A 24,716-nucleotide genomic window follows, 5' to 3' on the forward strand; every position below is an offset into this window, starting at 1 on the left:
CATTCAGACCACAGCAGCTTTTGACACTTAAGGTGCATAGGTGCCTCTCCTCTGGTGTAGTCCTACTTTCCCTTTAAATTGAGAGTTTCTCAATCATTTCCAGAGACTGAAGTTTCAAAGAAAAATCTCAGGAGTCCTAGTGGATAGGAGAGTTATAACAATGAAGGTAACAATTCTTTGGTTACTATAAAGAGAGGTAACATGCCCTAATGTCCAAAGCCTAAACTTGAGATATACAGACAGTATCAAATAAGTCAACGGAGGTAAATGCTAAAATCTAAGACAAGTGCTAAGGATGTTATCTAATTCTAGCAGGTTGCCATTTTTCAAACTGGTCAATTATACCTTTGCTCTCAGGGATGTTTGTGAGGGGAAGACTAAAATCTCTAAGCAGAAACTTCTATTTCACTCCCTTTAAAGTATCCAGTTACATTAAAATAACACATTTGAGGGATTGAGGGCTGTGCTTTGATTAGGTCTTTTATCCATAACAGGCAGCAAGTATTTATTGAGAAGGAGGAAAGACAGAGTAATAGAGGAGAGAAGGGGAGAACAGGGCAAGCCAGAAAATTCATAACATATCACTCCTCTGCCTAAAACCATTCAGAGGGGTGGGGAGGGGGGGTTAAATAATTAAAAAACAAAAAAACGAAAAATGAAAAACAAAACCACTCACTGGCTTTCTCCCATTGTGCTTAAAACTTAATCCAAGCTACTTATAATGATCTATAAAGCCTTACATATGGCCCTCAGGTGCTCTCTAGCCTCACCTACACATCATTCTTCCCCTGTCCACTATGCTCCAGCCACACAGGGCTTTTGATACTTCTGAGAACACTTTTCTCCATCTCCCCTTTGCACTTGTTATTCCCTCTTTCTGCATTGTTCCCAGCCCATCTCTTTACATACTGGTTCCTTTGCAGTGTTCAGGTCTTAGCTGTAATTTCACTCCCTCAGAAAGGCTTTCCCTGAATACCCTACCTACATTAGCTCCCACCCTTCCAATAACTGCCTTTCACACTGCCCTTTTCATTTCTTTCATGTTAGTTTTCACAATATGTAATTACTTCAAAAAAATTTCTTTGACTATCTTTTCTACCTCTCCTCTGAACCACTAAAATGTAAACTCTAGGAGGGCAAGAAACCTTAATGAGTCTTGTTTATTGCTATATCTCAAATGCCTAAATCAGTTCTTGACACACAACAGACATACAATAAGAACTTCTGAATAACCAAATGAATTGCCTGTGAAAACTGAAGACAGATTTAAGATTTACCTACATGTCCAAAAATGGAACTGGACATACAGTTTGACCATCATTTTTCATGGTTCCAGATCTTCAAATTCGCCTACTTGCTAATATTTATTTGTAACCCCCAAATCAATACTCCAGGTGCTTTCACAGGCATTCACTGACACACACAGAATGGCAAAACATTTGAGTCACCAAATGCACACATTTCCAGCTAAGGTTGAGCAATGCAGTGATCTGCCTTCTTGCTTCAGCTCTCATACTGTAAACAAGTATCCTAAGTCTGTTTAGTGCCATTTCTTTGCATTTCTGTGCTTTTTGTTGGCAATCTCACCATTTAATATGGCCCCCATGCATAATAGGAAGTGCTATCTAATGTTCCTAAGCACAAGAGGCTGTACCTTATATGGAAAGTAGGTATATTACATGAAAGGATGCTCAACATCATTAATTATCAGAGAAATGCAAATTAAAACCACAATGAGATATCACCTCACACCTCTCAGAACGGCTATCATGAAAAAGACCACAAATTACAAATGTTGGTGAAAATATGGAAAAAAGTGAACCCTCATACACTGCTGGTGGAAATGTTAACTTGGTATAGTCACTGCGGAAAACAGTATGGAGGGGCTTCCCTGGTGGCACAGTGGTTAAGAATCCACCTGCCAATGCAGGGGTCATGGGTTCGAGCTCTGGTCCAGGAAGATCCCACGTGTCGCGGAGCAACTAAGCCCGTGCACCACAACTACTGAGCCTGCGCTCTAGAGCCTGTGAGCCACAACTACTGAGCCTGCAAGCCACAACTACTAAAGCCCGCGTGCCTAGAGCCCATGCTCTCCAATGACAAGCCACTGCAATGAGACGCCTGTGCACCGCAACAAAGAGTAGCCCCAGCTCGCCACAACTAGAGAAGGCCTGCACACAGCAACAAAGACTCAACACAGCCAAAAATAAATAAAATAAAATAAATAAATTAAAAAAGAAAAGAAAACAGTATGGAGGTTTCTCAAAAAACTAAAAGTAGAACTACCATATGACCCAGCAATTCCACTCCTGGGTATATATCCAAAAAACATGAAAACACTAATTTGAAAAGATACATATACCCAATCTCATATCAACATTATTTACAACTGCCAAGATATGGAAGCAACCTAAGTGTCCATCAACAGATAAATGGATAAAGATGTGGTATATATACACAATGGAATACTATTCAGCCATAAAAAGAATGAAAAATTGCTATTTGCAACAACATGGATGGACTTGAAGGGTATTATGCTAAGTGAAATAAGTCAGACAGAGAAAAACAAATACTGTATGATATCACTTATATGTGAAATCTAAAAAATAAACTAGTGAATATAACAAAATAGAAACAGACTCACAGATATATAGAGAATAAAAGATAGGGGTAGGGGATTAAGAGGTACAAACTATTATGTATAAAATAAATAAGTTACAAGGATACATTGTACAACACAGGGAATATAGTCAATATTTTATAATAACTATATGTGGAATGTAAACTTTAAAAATTGTGAATCACCAGGAATTCCCTGGCAGTCCAATGGTCAGGACTCCATACTTCCACTGCAGGAGGCAAGAGTTCAATCCCTGGTGGGGGAATTAAGATCCTGCAAGCCCCCCAAAAATAAATAAAAATAAAAATTAAAAAAATAAAATAAAATAAAAATTGTGAATCACTATGTTGTATACCTATAACATATAATATTGTCCATCAACTATAATTCAATAAAAATTAATAAATAATAATAATAAAAAAGAAAGGTATATTAGATAAGCTTTCTTCAGGCACGAGTTACAGTGCTATTGGCTTTGACTTCAATGTTAATGATCAACAATATATATTAAATAAAGTGTCTTTAAACAGAAACACACATAAAATGAGGTTATGTTTTGATTGGTTGATGGAAATGTGATCAGAGGCTCCCAGAAATCTAATCCTGTATTTCCCCTAGGAACAACGGTTCTGTATACACCACGGCTTTAAAAAGAAATGAGCGGGCTTCCCTAGTGGCTCAGTGGTTAAGAATCCGCCTGCCAATGCAGGGGACACGGGTTCAAGCCCTGGTCCGGGAAGATCCCACATGCTGCGGAGCAACTAAGCCCGTGCGCCATAACTGCTGAGCCTGCGCTCTAGAGTCCACAAGCCACAACTACTGAGCCTGTGTGCCACAACTACTGAAGTCCACGCACCTAGAGCCTGTGCGTCACAGCAAGGGAAGCCACTGCAATGAGAAGTCCGTGCACCGCAGTGAAGAGTAGCCCCTGCTCCCCGCAACTAGAGAAAGCCCACGCACAGCAACGAAGACCCAACGCAGCCAAAAATAAATTAATTAATTAAATAAATTTATAAAAAAAAAAAAGAAATGAGCTGCATGATATCCCACCAAATGAGGGAACAATAATTTATTTAATCTGTCTCTTACTGCTAAAAAATCAGGTCAGCTCATATTTTCAATATTATAAATAACATTATACAGAACATACATTTTTTGTGTGCATTTCTGATTACTTTGTTAGATATTTAAGTCATATTAATAAGTCAGAAGTATATGAACATTTCCACAGTTCTTGATATATGCTGCCAAACTGCCCCCAGAAAGCTTAAACCAATTTACATTGCCACCAGTAGTGTATAGGAGGTTCCTGTTTTAATACAACTTCATCATCACTGTATCTGCTTTTAAAATCTTTGAGGGACTTCCCTGGCAGTCCAGTGGTTAAGACTCCAAGCTTCCACTGCAGGGGGCGCAGGTTCAATCCCTGGTCCAGGAACTAAAATCCCTCACGCTGCATGGCATGGCCAAAAAAATTTTTTTAAATAAAATCTTTGACAATTTGATATGCCATATCTTAGGGATTTAATGTGTATTTATTTGATTACTAGTAAAGTAACCAACCATCCTTGTTTGCCCAGGACTTAGGGGAAATCTCAGAATACAGGACTTTTCAGTGCTAAAACCAGGAGAGTCCAGGCAATTAGGGTGACAAACTGGACTCCTTAATTACTAGTAAAGATAAACATTTTTAATGTTTATTGGTCATTTGTGTTTTTTCTTTTGCTTCTGATAGTCTTTGCTCATTTTATTCCAATTAATAAAAGGCTTAAGACTATTTTTTTTAAGTTCACATTATTTTGGAAACCATTTTCCATGTTTTTTTGCATGGTCATCACTCAGAATTTTTTGATCACTACTCTTCCATCTTAGCATAATTAACTATTCCCTTCTGCTGGGAAATTTAGCTTGTCAAATTGCCCTGAATATAAATATTTCTGCTTACCTCACAGGGCTATTTTTAGAGCCAAGAGAGAATATGAAAGAGCTCTAAATGCTAAATAATGATGATGATGATGGGTAGTGAATGGCCTAAAATAGGAACGCTCTTAAAACAGCTAGAATTGTGCATTCTTTTAGTACAAAGCCACAAAAAATGTTGAAATTGAAGTCCTGGTGTATTTCATTAAATATTTTCTATCACATCTATCTATCTATCTATAATCTCTAAGCGAAGAAGTCCCTTTTTTTTTTAATAAATTTATTTATTTAATTTATTTATTTTTGGCTGCAGTGGGTCTTTGTTGCTGTGCATGGGCTTTCTCTAGTTGCAGGGAGTGGGGGCTACTCTTCGTTGTGGTGCGAGGGCTTCTCATTGCGGTGTCTTCTCTTGTTGTGGAACACAGGCTTTAGGCACGTGGGCTTCAGTAGTTGTGTCACACGGGCTCAGTAGTCATGGCTCGTGGGTTCTAGAGTGCAGGCTCAGTAGTTCTGGCGCACGGGCTTAGTTGCTCTGCGGCATGTGGGATCTTCCCGGACAAGGGCTCGAACCCGTGTTGCCTGCATTGGCAGGTGGATTCTTAACCACTGTGCCACCAGGGAAGCCCGAAGATGTCCTTTTAATACTTATTTAATCAGGTTGTCAAAAAATATCTACCATATAGAAAGTAATATATTATCATTATCACTCTCTAAAATTCATGCATTTGTTGAAAAGTTGCCATTCTAGACCAATTTATACCCTTTGCTCTATGAAATGTATCAGTTGTTTGCTCTTCTCCATATAGCCAGAAAAGCCTCATTTTCTAAGCACTCACCTTGGCCAAATCAAAAGGTGTTTTGACCTCTATGGTTGTATCAGGTTCAGTAAATGCAGGAACTTCCTGTCTGTTTCTCCCTTTCCGCCTACTCCTCTTTAGCTGGTCTCCTGACCTCTGCCCATCTAAAATTTCTTTAAAGAAGAAGACAAAAAAAAAAATATATATATATATATACATGTACATAGATAGATTGGAAATAGTAGGATTCATTGGTGAATTAATAGCTAATAAAGAGAAGGCAATGCTTAATATTTAGAGTCAAGATAAGAAGTCAGGCAGGTTTTCAAATTATATTTTCCTCTCAAATCAGAATTAAATTTAAACCATCATTTTCAAGATTGTAGTCAATAATAAAGACTACTGGCTAAAATTAAAGGGAATTCCCTGGCAGTCCAGTGGTTAGGACTCTGCGTTTTCACTGCCAAGGGCCTGGATTCAATTCCTGGTGCGGGAACCAAGATCCCGCAAGCCGTGCGGCACACCCAAAAAAAAAAAAAAAAAGTTTAATTAAAATCTGATATTTTAGACTGTATAATAATAATGACTTATTTAGCTTGGTGCTCATCTTTTGTACTGTTTAACTTAATAGTTACTTCTAAATGCTGTTCATACTAAAACTGGTCAACATTTACTTACATTCATGTATACACATAACTAAAGTTTTTCTTTAATCTATGTATAAATTTTTCAAGTTATTCTGAAGCCACATTTGTATCTATAAACAAGTATTTTTGTGATATTTTCAAAGTTGAAAAAGTCTGAACTAAAACAATACTCATTACAGATCAAGTAGAACTGAACTAAAAACATGTATACATATGATTCTGCTTAAGTTAGTCATGAGGAAATACGGGTGACAGAACATACCAGGTCCTATAAACCAGCTAATTTACCAATATTTCAACCTTTACTTTAATTTACTTAAGTTAATTACATTAACTTAACTTACCATCTTTTTTGAAGGACTGCTGCAGAGCATCAGAAATCAGCTCCTGATCATTCTTTTGCCATTTAGTTACAAGCTCTTCTATGAATTGACCTTTTCTGCCCTCATTTCCCTGAAGAAGGTCAGTAACATATTCTCGTAGCTCTTCAGCACTCTCAATTGACAAAACATACCTCAAGAAGCAAAGAAATAAGTTGTTAAAACAAGGCTAGCTTATACTATGTTTTTCAATAATCGTAACAGAGATCAAGGTAGTAAAAAACATTCATTAATCCATTAGAGTGTTTATTTTGAGCCAAGTCCTAGGTTAGATGCTAGGGATATAAATTTGATTAGAACAAAGAGTCTGACCTCAAGTAGTTCATAATATAACCTTCATGTAATCTTCTTGTATTTCTAGAATCAAATCAGTGTTTTGAAGATAGGTTTGTGGAGCTGTCCTTAACATAGGAATACTTTCTAACCTAAATGGGAAAAGAATGAAAAAGAATAGACACATGTACATGTATAACTGAATCACTTTGCTGTACACCTGAAACTAACACAACATTGTTAATCAACTACACTCCAATATAAAATAAAAATTTTTTAAAAATTTACAGTGTACTAAATAAGTGTTTTACTATTTTTTAAATTTCTCTATTCTGACAGCAGGAGAGTTTTTAATATTTTTTTTTTTTTTTTTTTTTTTTTTTTTTTTATAAATTTATTTATTTATTTATTTATTTATTTTTAGCTGTGTTGGGTCTTCGTTTCTGTGTGAGGGCTTTCTCTAGTTGCGGCAAGTGGGGGCCACTCTTCATCGCGGTGCGCGGGCCTCTCACTATCGCGGCCCCTCTTGTTGCGGAGCACAGGCTCCAGACGCGCAGGCTCAGTAATTGTGGCTCACGGGCCCAGTTGCTCCGTGGCATGTGGGATCTTCCCAGACCAGGGCTCGAACCTGTGTCCCCTGCATTGGCAGACAGATTCTCAACCACTGCGCCACCAGGGAAGCCCCGAGTTTTTAATATTTTGACAAACATTTTTGAAGGTCATGGAATAATCAAAAATTTCCCCAATTTTTTATTAAGACCATTTCATTAAGATTTTTTTTATTGCAAATTGCATGGTCATTTTTACGGTTCCATACTACTGTGCAAAGCAAGGACTACTTATGTCTTGACTGAGGGATGGTTACAAGGCTATATATACTTGTCAAAACTCATCAAATTTTACATTTAAAACAAGTGACTTGAATAAAAATTACATCTCAAAAAAACTGTTAAAAATAACTGTTATTAAAAAAAAAAAAGAATACTTTCCATAACCACACATCTGCAGTCATTATATTTTCCTAGGAACAATACAAATTATTTCATCTTTATACTGCAAAACCTAAAATTTCTTTTTTGCTAAAAATATGAATATATACTACAAGCTAACCAGTTACTGATTTAACATTCTTAAAAATTATAAATCAAGATCAGCATCACATAACAATGAGCAGATCTGTTTTAAGAAAATGGTATGAAGGGTTCCTAAAAGTGAAATGGGGTGGGAGTACAAGTCAGTACAACTTTTCTATAAATCAAGCAGCCAATGTATTTAAAGTGCCTTAAAAAGAATCCAATAATTCCATTTACAGAACTCTCTAAGAAACAAGAGACACAGGAAAGTTTATGCAAAAAAATTAACTACATCATTATTTGAGTTAGTGAAAAACTGGAAACTATTTAAAACATTCATCAATGAAAGGGGCAAATGAATTCAAGTTTTTGGACTTTACAAAATATAATATGCGACCACAAAAAGTGAAATTTTTGAATAATTATTATTTTTTAAAAATCACTGACTTGTTTATTTTACTTTATTTTTATTATTATTTTTGGCCATACCATGCAGCTGTGGGATCTTAGTTCCCCAATCAGGGATTGAACCTGTGCCCTTGGCAGTGAAAGCACGGAGTCCTAACCAATGGACTGCCAGGGAATTCAGTAATTCAGTAATTTCTCAGTAATTATTATTACTTGAGAAAACGCTCTCATATAAAGTGAAATAGTAGGACAGACTGTACAGCATATGATCCCAATTGCTATAAAAGAAATGTACATATCCATACACTTATGTGTAGAAAAAAGGCTAGAAGGTTATACACCAAAATGATTACCACTAAGAGAGATGATTAAAAAGAGTTTGGGTTTATTTTTATTTTCTTTTTTTCCCTACAATGAATATATTTTGAAAATGTATTATAATATGCATAGGAAAAAACACTAAGAGAGAAATGATGGTTATCTCTGGGTTGTGGTATTATGGTAATCTTTGTTTCCTCCTTTAAGCTTTTCTGATTTTTTTGGTTTTCTACAGGGACTATGTCACGTCATTAGAGAAGTAAGAAGTGAAAAAATTAAGATATCAGACCATGAAAGCATTATATGATCTGAAGAAACTGTGAAGTAGAAACACTGGTATGAAATGTAAGAAAAATTATTACAATAATGCTATATCCTTTAAATTAAAAAAAAAAATCATGTAATTGTCCCATCCTTGGTAGTACATGTACTGGGTTCTTTTCCTAATGTGGTGGTGGATTTGCAGAGTTACAATCTATAAGTGAATAAACCTGTGCCTTTGTGCCTCTTTAAGAGCATCTTCTAATCCACCACAAAATTTTTTAAAAAATACACAACTGTTTTTCAGGACTTTCAAGGTTTAATCAACTTGATCCCCAAACTTACCAGGCCCCATTAAAAGATTAATTGGCATCAAGAACTCACAGAGCTGCAAGGAACCTCAAGGATCATTTAACTCTGGAGTATTCAAACCACTAGGGAATTATTTAAAGTTTCAGAAACAATTGAATAAATGTCATTTAACTATTTAACAAAGTATAATAAAGAACAACATATATTCAAATGTGTTATGTACCAAATCTTAACAAAATAGATTCATCCAAAACATGAACTAATGCAGATTGTGGAACAAAGTTTATTTTGCTAACTCTGTGCATAGACCTTAAGGTCTCATAAATGTATCACTGATTAGGAAGGTAGTAGCTCTGTGCTTTTTTTTTTTTTTTTTTTAATAAATTTATTTTATTTATTTATTTTTGGCTGTGTTGGGTCTTCGTTGCTGTGTGCGGGCTTTCTCTAGTTGCAGTGAGCAGGGGCTACTCCTCGTTGCGGTGCGCGGGCCTCTCATTGCAGTGGCTTCTCTTGTTGCACAGCACGGGCTTGAGATGCGTGGGCTTCAGTAGTTGTGGCACATGGGCTCAGTAGTTGTGGCTCACGGGCTCCAGAGCGCAGAGCTCAGTAGTTGTGCCACATGGGCCTAGTTGCTCCACGGCATGTGGGATCTTCCCGGACCAGGGCTCGAACCCATGTCCCCTACACCGGCAGGCAGATTCTCAACCACTGCACCACCAGGGAAGCCCTGTGCTGTCTTTTTAAAAAATTCAGGCTGCTCATGTCAAATTGTTCTAGCTAGCACACTAGTATAGTACACCTGGGTAATTCTCAATTAATATCAGGCAAGAAAAGGCACAGCAAATTTACACAGCCAACACTTTCATTGTGCCATCATAGCCTGTTGTGCAATAACTAGTGAAAACCTAGGAAGTGGTTCCAATAGCATTATATTATAGGTAGCTTTAGGGCTTATTTTAAGTTTTGAATAATTCTTGTCTAACTTATATTTATAAATATTTTTAAATGCAAGCAGGTGTACAGCCATACTTATTGCTTCAACTTTAAAACAGAAATTTCTGATCACTCCTCTTTTAAGGGTGTGGATAAGTTTAACTGTGGAAAACCTAAGGCTGCACAATGAGCTATTAAACCACAATCTATGAGACTTAGGAATTTTCCTAATACTGTGTAAGCAACAAAATACAACTGGATTCTGAGACTGAGAAGATTGCAACTATTCATACTCCATTGTTGATTCATCAAGAATAGACTCAATCTTTTTTTTTTTTTTAACTGATTGACTTTTTTCTGTTTGGTATATTACAAAGCTTCATTATTTCATTTGACAGCATTCCACTGCTTTAAAAAATGCCTGAAAACTACTTAACCTGATCTTGCCTTCAAACAAGGGTAAAGCCAAGCCATACAATTTGGCTGTGCTTTTTTTGTCTTTTTAAAAAATATTTTTTGTCAATTTTTTAAAATTGATGTATAGTTGATTTACAATATTGTGTTAGTTTCAGGTGTACAGCAACGTGATTCAGTTACATATTTTTTTTCAGATTCTTTTCCACTGTAGGTTATTACAAGATATTTAACGTAGTTCCCTGTGCTATACAGTAAATCCTTGTTGTTTAACTATTTTATATACAGTAGTGTGTATCTGTTAATTTCATACTCCTAATTTATCCCCCCCCCTTTCCCCTTTGGTACCCATAAGTTTGTTTCTATGTCTGTGAGTCTGTTTCTGTTTTGTAAATAAAATCATTTGTGTTATTTTTTAGATTCCACATATAAGTGATATCATATATTTGCTTAACTGAGTTTTTTTTGATAGTCTATTCCAGTGTTCAAAATAATCCTCTAAAATTGGCTCTCTTAACTCTCTCCTTGTCAACAAGTCTATTTTCTCTCAAAATCAGAAATTCACCTTACTTCCTACAAAACCCCTAGAACTGCAATTTAGGTTTCAGCGACAATGAGCAAGGAACCAAATCAAGAAACACTTCCAGGTTCTTTAAGTCCAATTTTTGTAGTTTTTCCCTCCTCCTGAACTCTGCACTGCCACCTACCCATCTTTTAGTTCTCAAGTTAAATTCATCCCTTGCAGTTAACCTTACGAGTTTCTCAAATCTTAATGAGAGTTCTGTTTCCTATGCTCCTCGATACACTGCACTTCCCCCACCTCCTCACTCATCAACCGTCTTTGTTGTCCTGGCATGCAGTATCGCCAAAAAAAGAAAAGTTAAATCAGTTGAAAGTAGATATTAAATCATGTCACCATTTCCACTTCATTACAATCATAACGCGTTATTAAAGATAATCTCTGCTAATTTTTCATTTTACAGACGAGGAAACTAAGGTACAAAGATGGAAAATTAAGTTGCCTAAGGCTCCAAAACTGGTGAATGACCACAGAAAATAGAACCGGGACTCCCGAGTCAGGAGCTATTTTTTACACAGTACCACGCTACCCCCATTTAAATTTCAGGTCCCATTTGACACAACCCGGATCGGGCAAACTGAAATGTTCAGAGTAAGGAATTTCTGGAAAGACAATTTGGCTTGCCCCTTCTCTCCAAAATCTATAAGGAAACTGGTTCCTGGGACAGTCTTACAGGTCTAATTATCAGGGATTTGGCGTTTTCCTGGGGAAAAAAAGCCCCCACCAGCCGATTGTGGAGCATGACACCCTATTCCAGAACCTAAACTATAAAGCCAGAGGTCAAAATTCGGCTCTCGTAGATAGACCGCAGCCCTTTTATCACATTTCTTCACTCTCATTCATCAATTTTTTAGCCCTCTCCGTTTCCCCGTTTGCTCAGCCAGTGCACATCCCAGAGCTCCTTCCCGCCTCTGACCCGAACCGGTCTTACTGTATGATCTCCTCACTGACATCCAGGCCGAAAGTCTTCCGCAACTGCTGGGTGCACCAGCCCACCAGCTGCTCCCGGGACACCGCCCCAGTCACCGCCATTTTCCCCAGCCGGAACCAGCTGGGCTGCAAAAGCTCGGCGTCCCACTACGGACTAGTCCCCTGCGCAACACCGACCTCGCTCGCGCGGGTTCCGTCAGCCTGCACTGCCCCGCGCGGTAGCACCGCCCCCAGCACAGATCCCTCCCACCTGTGCCTCCTCCTGCTTCTGCCCGCTTCCTGATGTTGCCGCTTGTATCAGAGGTCCATCTGCGAGTGGTTCTTCCGCGTCGTTAAATGCAGGACTCGAGAACTGGGAAATCTGCTAAGACAATACAAATACCTATAAAAACTACAGTTTAGGAAAAAACAAAACAATACCCCGTAACCTGAGGGTCCAGTTTTTAAACTGTTCTGGTTTTATGTAAAATATTTAAAATAGCACTTGAAAGCTAGAGTAAACGCTGTAAGGATTTGCTCCGGTGGTAGTGGTTTTATTAATACCCCTTGTAGTCTAATACCTGATTCACGCTCCTAAAACCTCTTTTTGCTTTTTTGAGCCAAGTCTTTTCCAGGAGGGCCAAGACAACTCTGCAAGCTCGAGGGAGAAAAAAAAAAAAACTTTATTAAAAACAGGTGCTGTGATTTGGCTTTGAAGACCTTCTATATAAATTCTCTGTGTTGATTTTTAAGAAATTAAAGGTATTTCAACTCAAGATGACCAGATTTAAGGGTCTTTTGCTACTTCCCTACTCCATTGGGACAACGGACTGGGGAAAATTTAGCCAGATTTTTCTGGAGAGCATAACATAATGTCTTCTGATATATTTCATGGATCAATTTGACTGGCTTTGTGTTACATGGATAGGCTCTTCATTCCCATTAGGCTATTTATACTAAATAATTACATCAACTGGATGTTGTTTCACCTTTTTATGTTAGTGTTTTCACCGACATAAATAATCAAAATCATATGTGTGTTGATTTACATTGAGTTTGGATTATCTTTGTTGTTAATTTGCAAAATATATGGCTTTCCACCTTAAAAAGACTGAATTTTCATAAATAGTGGGTACAAGTTTTGTTTCTTCATAGATATCTGCTACATTTAATACTAATTATAACATATCCAAATCCTTTACCTGTTTTTATATCTGTTCTGTTCCCATAACTAAAATGATAACTTCTTGAAGACAGACTGACAAGCGTTTTGTACAATAAGACTTAGTATATCACACATTATGATGAAATTACTAGGTCCTCAAGAATAAAAGTGTTCTTTTTCATAAGGAATATGTTATTGATTGAAATCTCTAGTTTGTAATGTATGTAATGTAATGCCATTTACCGTATTACCATTTATTAAAATGAATTTATGCCTGAGCAAAGCAAACACACCTATTTAATATGACTTAAAGATATTCTTTTGTATAAATTTAGGCAGAAATTTCATTTGTACATACTATAACTTTTCTTAATGCCTTAGGCCTTTAAAATTTTCAGGTTCACACCACAGAACTATTTTAACTGTAAAGGAGAAGCACTTCTGCAAAGCAAACATTTAAATTAAGAATTTTTACTAGGCATCACTGCTTTTTTCCTGAGTTTTTACTCTAATTTGCATCCTTCCTTATCATAATTGGCATTAAAAAGACAGACATACAAACACAGCTATAGTAATATGCAGATTGCCCCTGTGTGCAAAGGTATATTTGCAATTCTTTCTAGCAATTTACTTGGCATGTGGACTAAGAGAAAAGACCAGCAGATTCTCAGCTCAGTTCTAATCTCTGCAAGGATCTGGGAATTAGGTAATTCAGGCCTTTGTAGAAGCCACTTAACTGAAAAGGAAAAAATGTGCACTGAAGAAACATTGTGTATTGAGAGGGGCATGATGACAAAGAACAAGGAGGGATACCCTAGGGCTTGTTGATTTTTCTGATAGGACTTTGGCTGTAATCTTAGACACTAAGATTTAGACAAAGCTACAGGTAATTTGCAATACCTTTCCTCCTATTATAATGTTAATTTCATCTGCTGTCTAGATTCTGTAATTCAAAAACACAAAGTAGTTAGTTGTTGATTCTGTTAAAGTACTCAGAAGCCTTTATTCTGAAAGTTCAAGCATAATTTATTGGAGAGAATTAATGCCATGCTTACACTTTCAGGTTTGCCTTTCAAGTGCACATTTAACAAAGTACATCCTAAGGCAAATTCATTTGATCAGGTTTTGTGCGTGGTATTCAGAGAGTGAAAATCATTGCCCAGGGCGTATTGTGAGTTCTAAAGATAAGCATAGGGAAGGAAAATAGTTATGAGCTCTTATTCTAAAATCATGTTCACTACGTGCCAGGGATGTGCCCTTGGCACATATGACATATTTTTAAGGAATTCTGAGACCATACAGGTCTCGGGAAAACGTTTTATTATTATAATAATGTTTCTTTTAATGTATGTATGTATACACAATTCACTGTTTTTTTCTTGTTTCACACCATTCTAAAAAGTTTTGTTTTTTTTTTAAATCCCTGTAAATAGGGAATTCCCTGGTGGTCCAGTGGTAAGGACCCGGAGCTTTCACTGCTGCTGGGGCCAGCGTTCGATGCCTAGTCGGAGAACTAAGATCCCACAAGCTGAACGGCCTGGCAAAAAAAAAAAAAAAAAAAAAAAAAAAAAATCCCTGTAAATAAATTGTATTAGCTTTTTCCCATTCCATAGACTCGTTTTAGTTACGGATGCTGTAAAGAGTGTTCATACCTGAGATATAAAAAGTCCTCTTCATTTCAGGTGTCACTTCCAGGAGTGACATTATGGATTTAAGCCTGTGGTTAACTTTTAAAGAAATGTTGGAATTCGCTGTCTTTCCTGGGTTTTCTTTTCTAAGCAGGCCCCTTTACCTAATTCTTGATCTTAGCACCCACACATGGGGCACCCCAGGAAAGCGCCCTGGCACCGCCCACCTCAGGCGGGTACGAATCACAAGTTTCTGCAAGTTGATGGACGAGTCAGCACTGCGCCCAACCCCGCCGCAGTCAGCACTGGACACTGGCGATTGGTTGCGCGTGAAAGGCGCGGAACCAATGGGAGCGGAGGCCTGGGAGAGTCAGTGGAGCGCGCGGGAAAGGGACCAATATAAACTGTGGCGGGAGATTCGTTTTCGGGGCCTTGTCCCGTGAAACATCTTCGGCTGGGGAGTCAGTTGGTTGTTCTCATCTCGTGTTTGAACATGGTGCGAACTAAAGCAGACGGTGTCCCTGGCACCTACAGAAAAGGTGAGGCAGGCGAGCATGGTAGTGGAGGGCAGGTGGTTCCCTGGGCAGCTCCGCCGCGGGCGGGAGAAGCCGGACCTGCCCACAACCCTGTCCGCCAAACTGGTCCAGCCCGCCAGGAAGCAGCGGCCCGATCCCTTTAACCAGGAGGAAGAAGCGGCGGGGACAGGGGAGGGTTATCTGCTGTTCTGGATCGCGGGCCTCTCCTCTCCAATAGGCTGGGTCGGAGAGTGTGGTGAGAAAGGGGCTCTGAGACTCTTCGTGCCCCCTTCTGAATGCCTTTCTTTGCCTTTCTCCGCAGTGGTGGCTTCTCGAGCCCCCAGGAAGGTGCTTGGTTCCTCCACCTCTGCCACTAACTCCACGCCGCTTTCGTCAAGGAAAGGTAAAAAGCGCCCCTGCAAGATCCTGGAGAAACCTTCTCAAAAGGAGATCAGGCCTGGCACCACAGTTCTCCTGACCTGCGAGCCCCCTGCCCCACCGTGGAATTTCTTTTCCTGAGATCCTCACCCCCGAATTTCTTCCTTGCCTTTTGCTCTAATGAGCGGGCCTGTCTCTTGGCGGGCTGGGGTAGGGGTGCGGGGCGGAGTGGGTCGCATTGTAAAGAATTTCAAGTCTCGGGTTAGGGACGGACACAGTTTCTCTTCAAACCCGTTTTTCTTTTCTACTTTAGCGTTGTTATTTTTCTTAGTATTGACAACTGGGCTTTTTCTTGTAAGAGGCTATGTAAGCACCTCTTTACTAGATTAAGAATCGGGACTATAGTTGACAGTGCTAATCACGTTTTGGTTTTCATTTCTACATATTTTTCTTTGTCCTTCCTTCCCTTTCTCCCTCTCTCCTTTCTTTCCTTTTTTTTTAGTTTGGTGTCGGTGTGTGTGTTTTACAACTTTGCAGCTCCTGTTACTGCTTTTGGGACATTAAGAGGGAAAACCGGGCCAGGGAAATAGCTTCACATCGTTCCTTCTGTGCGAGGAGAAGTTGAGAAAATACCATGCCATCTGCTGTCTCATTCCTTTTAGGAGGAAGTTGAGCAGTTTGGAAGATTAATTCCACAAGCTCTAGTTAAGAACATACAGGAAAAAGTGTGTCAAACTTTAGTATGACAGTACATAAGACTAACTGAATAGCTCTGCTTATGGACAAAATATGAAAAATATTTTCTAGTTGTAAACATCTTGTTAATGCTATTTTTCTAGGCTAAAGGATAAATGTAATAAAGTGTTATACATTATATTATAACTGAATACAGCTTTATCATGTCACATTTTAAAATTTGAAGATGGATGTAACACCATTTAATACCCTTTAGATTTGACGTTAAAGAATTAACTTTCCCTTTAAGGAATGGTGATTGTATTCTTAATTTTTATTTAGTTCTATCTGTTTATATTTTATAGCTGAAAATAAGTACGCAGGAGGGAATCCAGTTTGTGTGCGCCCAACTCCCAAGTGGCAAAAAGGAATCGGAGAATTCTTCAGGCTGTCCCCTAAAGATTCAGAAAAAGAGAATAGGATTCCTGAGGAGGCAGGAAGCAGTGGCTTGGGAAAAGCGAAGAGAAAGTAAGTTTCTATATTCTGGAATATAAAGAAATACTTATATTCTTGAAAATAAAAGACAACAGAATATTGAGTAACTTTAAAATTTCTGTTTGAGCAGATAAGAAAATACAAACCAGAGGTTTTTAAAACTGTGCTAACCTATTATTATAAGTCACTCCCAAATTTCAAACATCAATGAAAGGTATTATTTTTACTCATTTCAGTCACTCAAAGAGGATCAGTTCCCATTCAGATGATAAGTGTTACATTATTAATCATGAACTTCTGGTCTTTATTCTTTAATTTTTTCTGTCTGTTTTCTGTAGTCTTTTTTCAAAAAGCAATTTCCATGTTGGTTTATCTAGCTTGAATTCCAGTAACCTCACCTTTCAAAAACTACTAGTTCAGCCTCCACAGGAAATATATACCCAATGTAGAAAAGTTGGAAAATATAGAAATCCCCATCACTTAGAAACAACCAAAACTAACACCGTGATGTATTTTCTTTACAACTTCTCTGTAAATACATAAGAAAACTTCAAAGCAAAACAAGGTGGGTATAAAACTGCAAACATGCAGAGTTCATTGTGTAAACTTTTTAAGAAGATAATTAAATCATGCTTTCAAGATTTTAATGTCAGGAAAATGCTCATGATAAGTGTTAAGCAAAAATTCTGGTACAAAAGTACAATCATTATTGTGTAAAAGACATGTATCTAAATATACCAAATCTCTGTACAAAATATACCAAATATCAATAGTGATATATCTGGGTAAAGACCTCTCATACTCAGTGCTACCAACTTTCAACAACAAATATTTTAAGAATCAGGAAAAAATAATAATACCATTGGGGGGAAAAAAGCAATGGAAACCTGCTTTTTAAATAGATTTATAAGTAATAGTGTCCAGACTCTCTAAAGAATTTTGAAATTTTTGTTTCAAAAACAAATTATTTGACTGGAGGTGGGGAGTGGTGAGCGCGGGTGGTGCCACGTCACCGCCATTATGAAGCCTCCGGCTAGATTTAAGACCCTGCTAGATACCTCCCCTGCACCAGCCAGTAGCCTGTGATCCTCCTCCACGGCACCAAGCAGCGAGCCCTGCCCAGGGCGGAGTGATCACCATGGGCAAGGGGATGGTGGTCAGGCTCAGATTGGGGCTGCTGCTTCTGGTTCTGCTCCTACCCACGCAGATTTATTCATTCGTTCCTTTAACCAGCACGGAAGGTCCTCCGTTCGAAACCACAACGGTCAGCTGTGCTTTGCAGTCAACAGCTAGTCTCCTTGTGGTCTTGCTTGCCCTTCTACATCTCTACCGTTCAGAGACTTGGCCAAGAGACATCTACAGTTTACCAACCCATATTCTAAAGCCCAATCCGTACGCCATCTAGAAGTCCAGTGTGGCAAGGAAAATAAACAGGTCTTCATCAAGTCTACTAATTCCATCCCTTGTTTTATTAACACAGAGAATGTTGAGACTCCCAAATTGGACTAGTTTAAAGAGCATCTGAAGGATTTGACCAGATAATGAAAGCCAATATTAAATCTGCTGGAGTTTCATGTACAAGACTGGAAAGAGACAACATCGAGAATTAATGATGTGATTAAGTATAACTTAAGAAATATGGACACTTCAAACTGTACCTTGCAAATAAGAATAATTTCATCTTCATCTAGAGAAAAAGGATGAGCTATGGAATGGAGATTCAGTTTCCATTTTGTTCACGAAATCTAGAAGGCGGTAAAATGATTAGGTAATATAAAAAGCTTCAGTGATTCTATTTATGATGTACACTGGAAGGAACCACCAGGTATTACTGCAAATCCTCTGTGTATTGTTTCAGCAGTCCTGGTTTAATGCTGATATACTCTCCATCAGGTTTTACACTGTTTTCACTGTTCTCTTGGGAACTTAACTCTTTTCTCTGGGGCTTTGGATTTGACATTGCATTTGACTTTCTTCAGTAACTGACACGTTCCAGGGCAATGACGGATTGGAATCTACTACAAATCCAAGCATAAGTAATCCCAGCAAATGCACTTAAAAGTCAAATAACAGGTATTTCCTATCACACATTCCCATCCAGATTCATTTAGCTAAGTTGGATCATTTAACTTGATTCCAAAGATTAGAAGTGCATTGACTTCAACCAGTCTTAAAATATTGCTTTTTATTTCTGCATATATTGAATAATTTTTACAACTTAAAAAATTGATCTGTTTGGAAGGCATATTTGACAAATCTTGAAATTAACAGGCAAATATATGAAGGCAGCAAAAATAATGTGTATTAGGTATTTGGGAAGTGAAGACTGGAAACTTGCCTGCATTAAATTCATAACTCTTTTGTGCCCTTTCCGTAAACATATATATATAAATATAAAACTTGATGAATAAGAATAGCTACACGTGGAGCACTTTCTACATCAGTCATTATTTTTAGATGGTTCTAAGCCTAAGTGGACTTGATCCTGGAAAATAAAACTTTACAACTGCCTTGATGTACAGAAACCTTTTTAGAAATAGAAACTCTGTGAAATCTTTGGTTCACAGGTTCACACAATGATGCTTAGATGTTAAGTATCCAATATGGCCATAGTACTCTTAATAAGTTTTAAGCCAATATTTGCCATCTTTAGAAGTCTACACAGGAACAACTAGATCCAGCTGATCTCAGGTTATGTGAGATCTATGTGTGTGAATGAACACCTCTTGCTTCATGTCTGAACACTGTACACCTGTTTTGGATTGTACATTGTGTTTGGAATTGATTTGCATTGAACACAACTAAATAAAAATAAATGGTTAATGGGCAGTTAAAACAAAGTATTTGACATATAAAATGATGTTTATTCATATAAAATTTTAAGACTTACTCAATATTGTTCATAGGTCATTTAGTAAATTGTTATTGAATGCCTACTGTCCATCTAATGAGATATTTAAAAGGAGTGTCAAATTCTGGAGCAGTAACTAAATTTTATACTTTGTTGCTACATCACTATTATCATTTCTGTTTCAATAAAATCAACAAGGAAGGGGATACATTTTTGGATAGAGTTTTTTAATAGACTTGTTTTCATGATCCTGTAAGTCTCCTTTAGTTCCTTCTCACTTACTGGCACCATTCTTCCTTGTTCTTTCTCATTCTAATTTGAACAAGCTAATAGTCAATATTAGCTCTAGAATATATGACAATCCTCTTGAATTATTTGTAACTTCCATTAATGAAAGAAAATATTTGGCAATATAGCCAAATATGGCTATACCATTGATCATGACAGCAATAAAACCTATATTACAGGCTTCCTATCATATGGAGAAGATTACACATATAGTCTCATAAAGCACTTTGATCCATAGTATAATAAAATCTGTGACATAAAACTAGGTAATAGAGGTTTATATTATTACTTTAGGCCTCTGTCTTAGATTTGTTTTTGTTTAAGAGAATTGTAGTTATCCCTTTATTTATAATAAATCAATAGATTGGCTTTTTTTTTCTCCCAGTGTTATTGAGACATAATTGACATACAGTACTATATGAGTTCAGGGTGTAATGATTTGACTTACGTACAACATGAAATGATTACCATGATAGGTTAGTGAACATCTATCTCATACTGATACGTTAAAGAAATAGAAAATATTTTTTCCTTTTGATAGGAGCTCTTTCAATAGATTTACTATTGATAGTAAATAGAAAACTATCAGTATATCAGAAGGACTTCTGTCTCCCTAATTCTTAATCTGGAATATGACTACTCCTATGGCTTTATTCTCACAAAGGAAGATGCATGGGGGAGAATCAGAATCAAGAAAAACTATCTTCTTAAAACCTTGAACAGAACTATGATACCTAAAGTAAATTAAATCAGGTCCTTGAAAAAAAGGAATTTTGGGTTATGATAGTCTTCATTTGTTAACTTGATTTAATTTCCAGGAAAGTACAATGAAGACGTCTTGGTAATATAAGAGTAGGTGAGTCAATGGTAATCTTATTCCAAGTCAGAATATCCTTGTTTTAGCTTCCTTCTTTCACTCACTTGCCCTATGACCATTCAGGCTTACTGGATCTAATTTGAAAACTATTTTAAATAGAATCTCACAAATCTTTATCAGTTCTAAAAAATTCTGATTTATGATTAAGTTTTTAATTGACTTTTTCTCTATAAAAAGTATAATGAGGGACTTCCCTGGTGGTGCAGTGGTTAAGAATCCGCCTGCCAATGCAGGGGACATGGGTTCGAGCCCTGGTCTGGGAAGATCCCACATGCCACGGAGCATCTAAGCCCGTGTGCCACAACTACTGAGCCTGTGCTCTAGAGCCCTCGAGCCACAACTACTGAGCCCATGTGCCTCAACTACTGAAGCTGGCGCGCCTAGAGCCTGTGCTTTGCAACAAAGAGAGGCCACCATAATGAGACACCCACGTGCCGCAAGGAAGACCCAACCCAGCCAAAAATAAATAAATAAATAAATAAATGTATTTTTTAAAAAAAGTATAATGAGTACAAAATGGCTTTGGGATAATATAAATTATTTTTCAAAAGCTGTGATTACCATATGCCAACTTAAGACAATTTGGGGTTTTTTCTAATTAGATAATAGATTCATATAGTTCCAAAGGGTATACAGTCAAATATGTCAACTTGCTGTTTTCTCTGCTCAAGTGGATTGGTTAAATTCTTTTGCTTTTCATAATCACAGAGTTCTTGCTGAAGGACTGTACTCTTCATCAATCCACTTAACATATCGAAAGAAGATGCTATAGAAATAGAGATTCCCTCTTTAATAAAAATGGCAACATATCCTAAAGGGGAAAGTAATTTGGCAAATTAACAGGCAAAATAGATTACTAAAAATTTTGTCGCTCTAGTATTTGGAATCTGTAGGAGTTTGTCAATTAATGGAGTTTAATTTTCTCCCATTTCTAGTCTATTGACGAGACCCACTGCACTGTTAATGTTCCTGATTTACATAAGTTTTTAAAAACTACTTATGTTTTGTTTTTTAAACATTTGACTCAGGTGACTATCGAAGTTCTCTCTTCTTTCCACAGATCATGTCCTTTGCCACCTGATCATACAGATGATGAAAATGAATAGAAATTACTTATTCACTCTTGACTGATGTCTCCTGTTTACTCTGGTATTCTAGGATGTAAATTTGCATAAACGTACTTGTTCCAATTAGCTTTGTTGAATAAGCATTTAAGTTAAAAAATGAGGCTTACATTTAGTTATTCAAAAGCAAGTAGTTTTGATATTGGAAAGTTTATAAGATTAATTGTGGTTACTTAACTTAGTATTCAGTATAATGCAGTATTCGGTTTCTTTTACCTGTTAAGCTTTTGCTTGCTAGAATTATTGCATGGTGTTCTAATTATGAATCTGCTGTATTTGAGATTTGCTTAGATTTTTGTACTGTTGCCATTTTTATTGGCATTTGATTATTGGAGTGATGCCATATTTTTGTTCCTTTTATTTGCTTTAAAAAGCAGAGGTAGATTTTTTGCACATTAAAAAAGTCAGTATTAATTAAACTGAACCCATACCCTTTTTAAGAAAGGGGGCCAAATATGCAATGTTGAAAAAATTTGGATGGCTGTCTACCTTCTTCTTAGAAAAATTTAAGGGCAGTTTTGTCCTAAGGATTTAAAGGGTTGATGAACCTTCTAAAAACAACAACAAAAAGATAAAATACTAGCATAGAATTGGGCAGGAAAATTCCATAGACTACATTAAAAGAGAGGAATTTTCCTAGAATATGCATTTGACTTAGTCATAAAATATTACCCTTTGGGCCTATACTTTTCAAGTTGGAAATGAATAAAATATGAAAGGCAAATCATGCCATAAACCCAGAACTATGTCTAAAGTCCTTAGAGCTACTATTATATTTTTCAAGATAATCAAGGGTATAGTTGAAGAGGTGGGTATAATAGTGCTTAGTAACTGGTATTCTTGCTTCCTCATCAGGCTTTTTGCTCACTGACATCCTGTTATCAAAACTAACCATGTTTAACAGGAATGCTTTCCTGAAGTTTGTTTTTAATAAACAAATACTCATTGTCACAATACTATCCATATGTGTGCTTTCTAAGATTATATCCTACTAGGTATTTCTATTTTATTCCTTCCAAATGCAAATTACTGTACTGACCTGATTTTATCAACTTCCAAAATAAGTCCTTATGACTGTAGATTGTATTTTTTGCTTTGTCTTTTAGAGGTGGGTATTAAACGTAATGATACTGAATTGAGACCAGAGTTTTCATCCTAAGTGCTTCCTTGACAATTAGGCTTTTGATGGGTATGAAACCTGATTTGCTATTTTTCATTGATGGAGAGAGAAACTTTATGGTGGTGTGTCCAATGAAGTCTAATTTTGGTATGTAATTGTTTCCAAAAAATTTGACCTAAAGAACCTACAGTCTTTTCAAATACAATCCTTTCAAAATATATAATACTTGGTGATGTCTAACTTTATTAGGCAGAGGTCCCATGTAATCTGTTTCCTTGTCAAAGGTTTTTTAAAATGTAGATTGTCAATTTAGCCTCTTCTAAACATAAGAGAAGTACAGACTCCCCATTTACATTGAAATTGAATCAAAAAATAAAGTTTATACATTAAAAATATAAAGTAAGTTTTAATTTTGTACCCTTCACAAAGTTAACCTGGTTTTCATTTTTGAATGGATTATTCAAATAATTAATGTTAGTGTTCAATTCTGGAGCAAACAATGATTAAAGCTACTTTTATGGAATTTTTGAATGCTAATGGAATTCGTGAGGATCATATGAATTTTGTGTTACATAGTTTTCACAAGGAAGATAATACTATAGTGAAAATTATAAAGTATGCCCAGAGTTATTTATGAGATGACAAATACTTGTCATTTTTCTAAAAAGCAGAAAATAAGCCTAAACTAACTGAACTTTTCCCATATGTATATATACACTGCTTATAAATCTCACTGTACTTAAAATTCTTCACGCTAACTCACTTTTGGAAAAATTGAAGATTCAGCTGGACCTTGGTCCAACCAACATTGTTAAAATGGTTCCTGGGCTTCCCTGGTGGCGCAGTGGTTGAGAGTCTGCCTGCTAGTGCAGGGGACACGGGTTCGAGCCCTGGTCTGGGAAGATCCCACATGCCGCAGAGCAGCTGGGCCCGTGAGCCACAACTACTGAGCCTGCGCGTCTGGAGCCTGTGCCCCGCGACGGGAGGGGCCGCGACAGTGAAAGGCCCGCGCACCGCGATGAAGAGCGGTCCCCGCACCGCGATGAAGAGTGGCCCCCACTTGCCTCAACTAGAGAAAAGCCCTCGCATGAACCGAAGACCCAACACAGCCAAAAATAAAATAAAATAAATAAATAAAGTAGCTATAAAAAGAAAAGTGCTTTAAAAAAAAAAAAAGGTTCCTTTTACCTTTGAGGATAGCCTATGGAGGTGGGAAAGATTGTCACTGAATCAAAACTGGGAGGAGTGTTAGAAGCTACCTTGTTCAACCCAAGCCAGCTATAGCTTTTCATTAGATGGACTATTTTATTAACTGGACGGCAATCGAAAGTGCTACAAGTTAAAAATTTGATTTTTTTCTTAACTCCCCTCCTCCTCTTCTTGGTTCTGTCCTTGAAATAACATAGAACAAGTTACTCCTTCCACATGACAACCTTCAATTATTTAAAGATAGCTGTTACATCTTTAGCCTTCTCTTCCTAAGGCTAAACATTATGTTGTTTATGTCACATGTATCCTAAGTGAGTTTCTCTAAGTCCCTTGTACAAGGGGCCATGCCTTGTGTGTTGTATATTGCTTAGACAGATAAAAAGTAAATCTGGCTATATTTCTTCTAACTGATCCCAAGTATTCATTGATTTTGGTATCTTTTATGTTTGTCTGTTTTGTCTTTTGTATTTGGAGATGCCAATGGAACTCTAAGAATATTTGAATTTTTAAGTAATAATTATTAACAGAGTATTGGGTTTCCCAAAA

The 24,716-nt window shown here is 37.1% G+C and overlaps 2 protein-coding genes across 3 annotated transcripts in view; one reads left to right on the forward strand and one right to left on the reverse strand.

The window, feature by feature from the left end:
- Positions 1 to 12,008, reverse strand: part of TRIP4 (thyroid hormone receptor interactor 4) — a 68,684-nt gene extending 56,676 nt beyond the window's left edge. Inside the window, exons 1-3 of the mRNA XM_036840452.1 lie at positions 11,868 to 12,008; positions 6,329 to 6,498; positions 5,377 to 5,510 (exon numbers count right to left, since the gene is read on the reverse strand). Coding sequence (XP_036696347.1) covers positions 5,377 to 5,510; positions 6,329 to 6,498; positions 11,868 to 11,968 — 405 coding nt within the window. The 5' untranslated portion in view covers positions 11,969 to 12,008. The remainder of the gene's footprint in view (positions 1 to 5,376; positions 5,511 to 6,328; positions 6,499 to 11,867) is intronic.
- Positions 12,009 to 15,030: 3,022 nt separating this feature from the next.
- PCLAF (PCNA clamp associated factor) lies at positions 15,031 to 23,808 on the forward strand. Of its 2 annotated transcripts, XR_005018294.1 has the most exons (5): positions 15,031 to 15,177; positions 15,476 to 15,556; positions 16,572 to 16,734; positions 18,182 to 18,469; positions 21,778 to 23,808. XR_005018294.1 is itself a non-coding variant. In XM_036839453.1 (4 exons), the coding sequence occupies exons 1-4, from the start codon at positions 15,132 to 15,134 to the stop codon at positions 21,821 to 21,823; spliced, it is 336 nt and encodes a 111-aa protein (XP_036695348.1). In that variant the 5' UTR covers positions 15,031 to 15,131; the 3' UTR covers positions 21,824 to 22,800. The 2 variants fall into 2 exon arrangements, 1 of the variants encoding a protein (XP_036695348.1); XM_036839453.1 differs by lacking the exon at positions 18,182 to 18,469 and having other exon boundaries at positions 21,778 to 22,800.
- The last annotated feature ends 908 nt before the right edge of the window (positions 23,809 to 24,716 follow it).

This window comes from Balaenoptera musculus, chromosome 2 (genome assembly GCF_009873245.2).
Source record: "Balaenoptera musculus isolate JJ_BM4_2016_0621 chromosome 2, mBalMus1.pri.v3, whole genome shotgun sequence".
Lineage (NCBI taxonomy): Eukaryota > Metazoa > Chordata > Mammalia > Artiodactyla > Balaenopteridae > Balaenoptera > Balaenoptera musculus.

Bases quoted from the DNA above. Each gene is read 5' to 3' on its own strand.
- PCLAF (XM_036839453.1), top strand. From the start codon at position 15,132: ATGGTGCGAACTAAAGCAGACGGTGTCCCTGGCACCTACAGAAAAG. The intron at 15,178-15,475 runs GTGAGGCAGGCG...CTTTCTCCGCAG, and splicing joins CCCTGGCACCTACAGAAAAG to TGGTGGCTTCTCGAGCCCCC. The intron at 15,557-16,571 runs GTAAAAAGCGCC...TATATTTTATAG, and splicing joins GCCGCTTTCGTCAAGGAAAG to CTGAAAATAAGTACGCAGGA.